Here is a 10146-nt window from a genome sequence, read left to right as displayed (position 1 = left end):
ATTTTTTGTGTTTTTAGTAGAGGCGGGGTTTCACCGTGTTAGCCAGGATGGTCTCGATCTCCTGACCTCATGATCCGCCCGTCTCGGCCTCCCAAAGTGCTGGGATTACAGGCTTGAGCCACCGCGCCCGGCACATTTCTATCTTAAACTAGCTTTTTGTGTAACTTTAAGGCTGTTTTCCTTCACTCTAATGAATATTGAACTTTTTTCTTTTAACCTACAGTGTTGTGCACAGAAGTGCACTCAGTCTTTGTAGACTGTGACTCGTCAGGGGAATTATGTGTGTCGCCAATGCTTATTTTAGAGTTAACTAAATTTTTAAGAAAGTATATTAGCAACTTTAGTATGGATTTGCTCGTATAGCCAAGTTGCAAGGGAAATAATGCCAAGTAAATAACTTAAAGGAAAAACAAGTGTGCCTTACTAAATTTCATAGGCCTTACTAAGTTTGAAATTTGAAATATCATACATTTAAAAGTTGGGTAAGGAATTAAATTTTATGAAATTAATTGTCCCACAAAAGCTGTTCCACATTTAATTGTCCCACAAAAGCTGTTAGGAAGCTAAAAATCTTTATATAACTTAAATGCACATATTGTTTTACAGATTACACTACCATGGCAAACAATATACTTAACATGCACACCCATTTACAAAATCAAGTATGTTCTTAGCATATATAGTCTATCAAATGAAACTTAAGTCATGTGTGAAATGAACATTTTCCATGATAAGCTTTTTTTCTTAAACTTCTGTTGCCAGTTTTTCAGTAATCAGATAATGTAGAGTCATGTATTGCTGTTTACTTGGTCACTTTTTACCAGTGAGTAGTTAGTAAGTGTCTCTGGTATATGCAGGAAGCAAGAAACATGGCCCTTGCCCATAAAGAACTTAATTGTGAAATTACTACAGTGGATACGTGAAATAATTAATGAACCAAGAGCGTCTGCATTCTAAATAAGAAGCGTAATTGAATATAATGATGTCCAAGTGGTCCAATATTTATGTCTTTTTTTTTAGAGTAAATGCTGGGATGGTATTTAATATAATCCATGTAATTTTAAGGATTTTAGGAATAAGGTTATTATAGATTATAGGCAGTTTAAAGGGTCGTTATTATTAGAGTGACATTAACATCAGAGCTAAACTTTAAAATAGTGTAAAACTTAAAACCATTTCTGATGGCACAGAGAGATACTCTGCAATTTTATCAGAAGAAATATAAGAATATGCCTTTAGAGTCCTTATTTAGTTAGGAATTGAAGATAACTTAAAATTTTTGTGACATTTTATTCGCCAGAGGACCTATTTACATTTTAGCACTTACTCTCCTAAAGTCCAGTTTATCTAATTTTCTCTTCAGTCTTCATTCAGTGTGAGACTTCATCATAATGGTTTTCTAGAGCTATTAATCATTATCATCCAGTTGGGTTGTTGAGAAGTTAAAACTGTCGTAACTCATCAAGTTACATTGATAGAAAGTGGCAGCAGATTTTCTGGTGTATCACTAGTGTGTATGACCAAGTGAAACATACATTATAATGCTACCTTTCTAGTAACCAGATAATGCTAACATTTCTTAGATCTTTAAATTTATTTATAGCTATGTGGTGGAAGATGTGAGTACTAAAAGTAAAGCTCTAAGTTAACTACTGTTAGTTGGAAATATTATTTTTGATTTTTTTATACCCATAGTTGTGTAGTTATTTTCGAATTCACCATTGTAAAATTACATTCTATTAAAGAGAAAGAGAGGAAAAGAAACTTAATTTGTTTTCTGGGGATAATTGAGGTAAGATGCCTCTTAGATACTGTTCTTATACTCTCTTCATTTCTAGTTGTAGAAATTATTAAAAATAGCTATTTAGGGCTATACTGAGGGAGTGGAATATTCTTGGATAAAGTCTGTTTATTGGCAAGAGCATTTGGGGATGAAGGAAATAATTCCTTCCTATGAATTTGCTAGGTTTCTGGGGATTGGATTTGAAGAGCAGAAGGATGATACCAGGGGCTGGTAGGGACTCAGCCATATAGAGATTCATTATAGTGTGTATTTGAGAAATTGAGTTCTTATTGTCAGAAAATTGACCTATGTAATGAAATACTAAAGAAAACCCTGAATTAGAATGACTTTGTTATAAATTTTTAATGATAAACAAGCAATAACACTTAAAAGGGAAAACATTTTCAAAGAAAATGCCTAAAATATGTTGTATCTGAGATCATCATATATGTAGTATTAGAGTGCAACACTGTTTAAATTAATATGAGGTAGGTGGTTTTTTTTAATGAGAAAACTTGAAATATTATCAGATTGTCCCCATTTATGGAATTTAAGCTTGTCAGAAAGATCCAGATAGCTATATTAATATTTTATCTGTATTTGGTTGCGGTTGCTTTTAAAAATACGTTTTGTTACAAGTCATTTCGGTTTTTTTCTTTAGATTCCATATTTCAAAATAAAAAGTTAAAAAAAGTACCTCCTGTAATTTAGCAAGGTATTCCATCAACTCAGGGAGGAAAAAAACTAAGATGAGAGGCTAGTTATAATGATCTTTATTTATATATTGCAGAAAATGGTTTCCTCTCTAGCAACTTAGCATAATTTACATGCTAAAAAAAATTAAGTGGTTTTGTAAGTGCTAATCCTTTGTTACTCATTTAAACTGGTAAATGTAGTCCCCTTGTTAGGGATTATTTGGTTTAACAGCCAATAATGCTGATGTCTCAAAGCTTGCAAACTGTTAGAGTCGCAAATGCCCCAAAATGATGGACAGTTTCCTTCTTGATTTTATGTACGTCTGGCTTGGGGATGAAAATTCTAATTCTAGAGTGTAGGTAATGCTGTGTTACAGAGTAGATAATGCATACCCCATTCTCAAGGAGTGAAAATAATTTTGATAACGGTCTTGGTATATAGATTGCATAAATATTGTTTAATTTTTGATGTTGACTAAACTAAGATAGGACAGCTCTAAGTATAGATTGTTTTACATAGATGCGTTTAGCCCAGCACCTGCTGGTAACCAAGGTCCTCCTCCAATGATGGGTATGAATATGAACAACAGAGCAACTATACCTGGCCCACCAATGGGTCCTGGTCCTGCCATGGGACCAGAAGGAGCCGCAAATATGGGAACTCCAATGATGCCAGATAATGGAGCAGTGGTAATGTATCATAAACATTATTTTGATTATATTCAGTAATGTACACTTCTGCATCAAGGATAACTTCACACTTCATATAATTTGGTATCATTTCTTTTGGCAGCTAATGAAGAAGAAAATTTTGTGACATCATATGTTGATTTATTACACATAGTTTTTTTTTTTTGAGACAGAATCTCGCACTGTTGCCCAGGCTGGTGTGCAGTGGCACGATCTCGGCTTGCTGCAACCTCCGCCTCCCACAAACAGTTCTCCTACCTCAGCCTCCCAAGTAGCGGATGCTACAGGCATGCGCCACCATGCCTGGATAATTTTTTGTATTTTTAGTAGAGACAAGGTTTCACTATGTTGGCCAGGTTGGTCTCGAACTCCTGACCTCGTGATCCTTCCGCCTCGGCCTCCCAACGTGCTGGGATTACAGGCGTGAGCCACCACATCCGGCTGAGATAGTTTTTAAGTAATCCAAGAATTAGGATTACTGTCTATGGCATGCTGTGTGGTACCTCAGTATATAGCAAATGCATATGTTAATTACAGTTATTTTTCTGTGCTTTTACTTTGTATCCATCTTTTACCAGCATTCTAATGTTCAAGTATTTTATGATGGTGTTCTTTTTCTGTGTGGACTCCTTATGTTTGATGGGGACAGAAGTCCAATATGTATGAACACACAGTTTTCAGTAAATATTTTTGTTAAAAATATTACCTGTCATGATTTATTGCAAGGAATTTAGTTATATAACATTAAAGTTTTTCTGTATTTCTAAACCACTATTGTGGCATTCTTTTCACAGAATTTTAAATTACATTTAATAACTTTAAAGTAGACAGTTTTTTGTCTTGATCTGAGAGTGTGAAGATATCTTTGTGTAGATTAAATACTATGAAAACAAGGTTTTCCGTTGTAATTTTATTATATTTAAATATATTAATAGCAGGAATGATACCTTTTATCATTTCCATTAAAGTCTATCACTATATAAATGGGACTTTATACAGGCAAACCGTTTTCTCAGTGTTTGTTAATGCTTGTTCTGAATAACATTTTGAAAGGGAAGTTGTTTGGTTATCTATTTTGAAAAGGCAGTTTAGTTTTGAAACTACTATATGAAATCTTGAGGCGCCCATGCTGCTGAGAAAGAAAAAGCACTGCCAGTTAGACTCAGACCTGTCACCAATTGTAAATCCATCGTGATGAGAGACGTTAAAAGCAATACATTGTATGTCTTAGAGTTGAATGCAGCGTTTATCATTATTTTATTTGCTTCAAATGTAGTCTTTTAAGAATGTGGAGAAATAGGACTGCTGGCAGTTGGATTTTTAAAATGATAGTTTATACAGGGAGATAAAGAGGCAGTGCACGGCTACTATGAACAGATGGCGCTTAACACAGTGATTGCATTTATTTCCTTCAGTAGAGGCTTTATTTTATAGTAATATGTTTGAAAGCTAGTAAAACTTACACTACTTTGGTTAAGTTTTGTGTGGCATATAATCAATAGAAACATAGAAGTAACATTAACTGTCCCATTTTTTTATTGTCTCCCTGAAATTGTAAATTTTATTTAAATATCACCCTTGGTCTTTTTTGCACTGACGTTTTACTGCTACACTTTAGGGAGTTCTGTCCAACCTTTGAGATTAATATGTATGATTATTGTGAGGTTTTTCAAAATACTTAATTCATATGTTTAGTTGTGCTTATTAGTGCATGTTATTACATTAATTTTTCAAACTATTTTCCCAATGATAATACTTGAAGGAAAACACTCTCAGAAGTTTCCATACTGAAATCATAATTCTTTGTGTATGTTTGTATCAGTGCTTTCTATCTTCAAGGAATTGATGTAAAGATTTTTTTAGAATGTTTACTTTTAAAAAACAACGTGATGCTGCTCCCCAGTTTTGTTTCTCTGATTTTTTTTAAAAAAAGTATTTTCTTACATGGCATAGTTTCATGCAATATAAACTTTTGAAAAAAGGAATAAGAGCTTTATTATAATATTGTTTAGGCTTAAGATTACATTTGCTTCTGTCACGAAATCAGTTCTTTGTTCTTGAAATTGGGGCATAGCATTAGCAATATGTGAATCTTCAGATGCTGCATTTTTTTTAAAAAACATAGTAACTAATTAAATTGCTCCTTTCTTCCTTCTATGTGTGATCCTGATTCTGCTGGACTTTCTGCCGAACTTCATGACACCACCACTTGGGATTTTGCCAATTTTTCTTGTCACTTATATTTGGCGTGTTCCAAATGGACTTCATATTCTGTTCCTTATTGTGTGGTATCATAGCACAATGACAGATTTCCTCAAGGACCGCCATCTCAGATGGGTTCACCTATGGGGAGTAGAACAGGTTCTGAAACCCCTCAAGCACCAATGAGTGGTGTAGGTCCTGTGAGTGGTGGTCCTGGTGGCTTTGGTAGAGGAAGTCAAGGGGGCAACTTTGAAGGCCCTAATAAGCGTCGTAGATACTAAACATTCGTTCATTCCTGGCTATCTAGAAAAAAAAGTCAGTGGTATGCCTTTATACTTTTACCTGTTACCTGGAAGAAATGGTTTTCTTGTTAATGTATGTAGATCTGAAAGTTTTTTTTTTTTTTTTTTGTAACACTTGAGGTTTTGTAATTTTCTTTATTCATGAGCTTTGTAGATTAGAATGGTAATGATGTTCATCATTTTGAATGTTGAAATGTGTTTGTGACTTTAGCTAAATATAAGTATTCCATAGTACTGTGAAATCTATGTAGTTACTTAATCTCAATAAAGAAATCATTTTGGATAATTTAAAACTGTTATTAGTGGTATTCTCTTATGGTCTTACTAAACTCTGCTGTAACAGTAATGCTTTGGTTGCTTTAACTAATCCTAGTCGTTAAAAATGAAAATGATTTTGCTTTTTAATTTGTGCAAGTAGCACTGAAGATAGAAGCTTAATTAATGAAAGCTAATGTCAATAAGGGGTAGATAGAGTAGTATATGTCGGGGTGGGAGGGTATGGGAGTTTAATTTGTATAAACCACTGATGTTCTGTGAAATCGAAATTTCCACCTACATTTCATATATATTCTGAATATTCAGGTATTCTGAGACAGATTATTAAGGATATCTTTGTCCTGTGCTGATTTTTCCAAATAAATCTTTTTCATCTTGAAAAAAACTGTTTGAAGGCAAATCTCTTTTGCTTATAAAAAATAATGTCTAGTTGTAAATATACCTGCCATTATTTATTTGGTTTCAATATCTAGACCTTACTCAATTATTATCATACAGTTAGTGTTAAACATTCTTTAAAATAAAACAATACTGTTGGGTTGGCTGTTAAGTGAGGATTTGCTGTATGATTTGTGGTGAATTAGGCATTTCTTGAGAATGTAGGTTTCTAGAAGTATTAAAAGATGGCTTGACTCTGCAGTGTTGTAAATATTTCCCTAAAGTTTGGACATTTCTCCAGTAAAACTTGTCTGATGGGTTAGAACCGTTTGTCTCCAAGGAATGGCAGTGTTTTTTGTTTTTGTTTTTTTAAATTGTTTGTTCATGTTTTTCAAGATAATGCTGAGACATCAAAGGAGTACTGTTCAAGAGGTGATTTTAGAAAGCGGATAATTACTTGAGAATGGCTGGAGTCATTGAAATCTGAATAGTTCCCTTTACTATCAAATACCTATTTTGATTTTCAAGTGTACTAGGGAGAAACTGATTTTTATCACATTATAATGTTTATTGCAAAACAAAGTCATAACTGTATTTAAAAATTTGTATGTTGGTCATGTTTACTTAAAATTACATTTAAGGAATAATATATGACTCATACCACAAATCTAATTCATCAGACACTGATCATAGCATAGCTGTTTCTCATAAAACATCACAATGGTTTGCTATATCATGCTTTCAGCACCTTTCTGAAAGATAATATGCTATTTTAAAATAAACAGTATGTAAACAGTGGTATCTGTTTTGCTGGAAGGTATAGTTTGGAAAGAAACCATTTAAATTTTGCATAAAAGCAGTTGATTGTAAAGCGTAATTGATGCATTCTTTTATACTAATTAAAATTTTCGTAGGTACTCTTTCATGTTCTATTATTTTCATGTTCTATTATTAGAACTGTTTTCTAAAATTTACGGTATTCATAGGCTTTCGTTTTTGACAGTTCTTTGAAAACATGATTTGGTGATTGTAAAATAATAGTCAAAGACTATTCTCATGTTTCTCATAAGTATGAGGTGAAGGAGAGTGGGATTTGCTTTAATTTGTGACATTAATTGGGATATGGGGAGTTTTAACATTGATTACAGTTTTTCAGTGATATCTGTTGCACTTAAATCTACATTTCCCGTCATCTATATTTTATCCATATAATTCTCAGGTAATTTTTAGCATTGTATTTCACTTCAAAGCTGAAATATGATTGGGAGAAACTTGATCCTTTGATGTTATACCAAGCTACCTTTGGCCAAGGCTGTGAAATTCTGTATGATTGATTCAAGAACATTTGAAGGCCAGTGCACAAAAAGATGTCTTAATCTCCTGAACATCCTAGTGTCCAGGCTCAACTCTGGCACCAAGAACAGAGTTCAACACAACTTTTTCCCGGCATCAAGAAAATCCTTGTTCCAGCTTTGCCAAGTTTCCCCTGGGAGCAGTCAGCTTCTGAGTGGCAGTCAAGTGGAGCATCTCTGAACTGCTAGTTATTCCGTGCTTCTAGTGTTGTTGTATAGTTCAACTTTGTGGCTGGTTCAGCAAATTTTTTTTTTCTTGTGAATTAGTATACCAAGGAAGATTTTTGAATATCATCTGCTTAAAAGTGGTAGATACAAAAATAAAGAGGAAATTCAGTAGTGTTAGCTTTCTAAGTAAGTGTGAAGTTGTCATATATGCTATCATATTTTTTTCAAAAAAGTAATATGAACAATTTTAATATATAACAATATTATGGTAGTTTGTGTCATGATTTGAAGTACTGAGTTTAAAGTCTTCAGGACTTAATGTTTCATGTGCTACTTGTAATTAGTATGTATAAAATAAAGGAACACCTGTTTTCCTAATAGTTTTATTCTAGTACTATATGTTGTTGGAATTTCCTCCATTTTTGTTTATTTTGTAAATGCATTTTTTTATTGACAGATGTAGATTTTAAAAAACTGATTCACTTGTGTTTTTGCAAAATTAAATTTGCTATTCTTCCTTGAGGTTTTTTTTTTACTTTTCTGTGTAAAATCAGTGCTGAGCACTCAGTGAAAGAGATTGAATATTTTTATCCCTGAAATATCAGTAATATTAGGGGAGGAATATCTGCGTTAGCTGGAATTGCCATTTAATAAAAATAGGAATTATCAACAAGGATAGTGACTGAAACTTTGGCTCTTGTTTTTCAAACACTAGTTGAAATAATACTTTTACAGTTTGTTCAGAAACATATTTGTTGAATATTTCAGTAACTTGGTGCTTATATGTAGAGTCTCTAATAATTGTTAAATAGCAATGTGAATGATTTAGTAGTCAATAATTAGTAAAGGGGGGTTAGGTTGATAATTACAACATAGATTCTGAATGAGAAAAAGGACATATACGTGATTGAAATCAAGTAAGTTTTGTGAAAGGATGTGATCACATTATGTTAAAAGCTTTAAAAAAGAGTTGAGATTTAGTGTCAAATGGTAGTAGTCAAAAATAAATGGGCCACGTCATTTTGAAAAAATGGAGGAAGTTTCCTGGGGAGTAAGGTAGTATTTAAGTGTTTTCTGTAGGTGTTCAGAGTTTTGTTACAACATCTAATGTGTTAAAATATATTCCTGAGGTGTCAAGAGGATAGCAGTGATATAAAAAGTCAGACTTCTTATTTTCAAGAATAAGACAGTAAACACCCATATACATACCTTCTAATTCAGCAGTTGTTCCTGTTTTCCTGTGTTGGTGGATATTTGTGGGCATGGACTTTTTGGGGGATGGCAAACTACTTCAAAGTAAGTAGCAGGCTTGATGTTGTTTCTCCCCTAAATGTTTCAACACATACCTCCTAAAACAACATTTTAGGTTAATGTCATACTGGTGAAGATTCATTTCCTGAAATCAAAGAGTCCACCTCTTAAGTTATGTAGCCCAGTATGGAAATAATTCATTCTAAGCAAATCATATGATTCAATGAATTGGGAGTAATCTTATACTTTACAAGAACATTTTGTTTCCAGCAGCTTTCATTACTGAATTTTCAAAATTAAAATCATTTTTCTCTATTCACTTTACATGTTTTTCTAGTGGTGTAAAATGAAGTATGTCTACCGTTTCCTAAGTGAGTATCCATCAGTTCATTTATGTACTGTTACTCTGGGGAAATAATGCAAAAAATGCAGGTAAAAGTTATAGTGTAATGTTTAAAATCTGGATTTTTCTAAATATCAAAAGCTGAGATGAACCTGGGCAGTTGTAGTGAGACCTCGTCTCTACAAAAAATAAAGAAAATAAAAAAAAATATCAAAAGTAATGTCTTCTATGTGTTGTGAAAGCATTTTGAATTTGTTTTTGTTTCCTTGATTATGGAATAGCAATATTAATGATTGAAATTTGAAGCTTGTAAGACAATGTTTAAAGGCTTACCACAAAACTGTTGTTTTCTGATTTTATTTGACTTTTTTTTCTGTAAAACTGTTTGGAATATAAATATCTCTAAGGGTTCCTCTTTGTTGAAACTTACTATTTGATTACAGTTTTTTTTACCTGATGAAATCAACAGTGTATGTGTTTTTTCTATTTTATGACATTTTGTTTTCCTTTTGAATAACAGAAGTCTATTAAATTTCCAGATTGAGGATAGTGAAATTCTTAATGTTATATATAGCCAGAGTTTTTACATACACATTAAACAAAATCTTTTTCAAGAAAATTTTATGGCTTCAGTTACCATTGTCACTATCAGTTCCCTCCTCTGCAAAAGATACTGTATTTTAAAAAGAATTTTGTCAGAATTGTT

The 10146-nt window shown here is 32.7% G+C and overlaps 1 protein-coding gene across 1 annotated transcript in view; it reads left to right on the top strand.

Moving 5' to 3' along the window:
* PSPC1 (paraspeckle component 1) overlaps positions 1–5965 on the top strand; it is an 81172-nt gene extending 75207 nt beyond the window's left edge. Inside the window, 2 exon segments of the mRNA XM_017886459.1 lie at positions 2999–3168; positions 5466–5965. Coding sequence (XP_017741948.1) covers positions 2999–3168; positions 5466–5651 — 356 coding nt within the window. The 3' untranslated portion in view covers positions 5652–5965.
* Positions 5966–10146: the final 4181 nt, after the last annotated feature.

This window comes from Rhinopithecus bieti, unplaced genomic scaffold (genome assembly GCF_001698545.2).
Source record: "Rhinopithecus bieti isolate Rb0 unplaced genomic scaffold, ASM169854v2 scaffold_1014, whole genome shotgun sequence".
Classification (NCBI taxonomy): Eukaryota; Metazoa; Chordata; class Mammalia; order Primates; family Cercopithecidae; genus Rhinopithecus; species Rhinopithecus bieti.
Note: the sequence above shows the minus strand (reverse complement) of the source record. Positions and strands in the feature narration are given on the sequence as shown.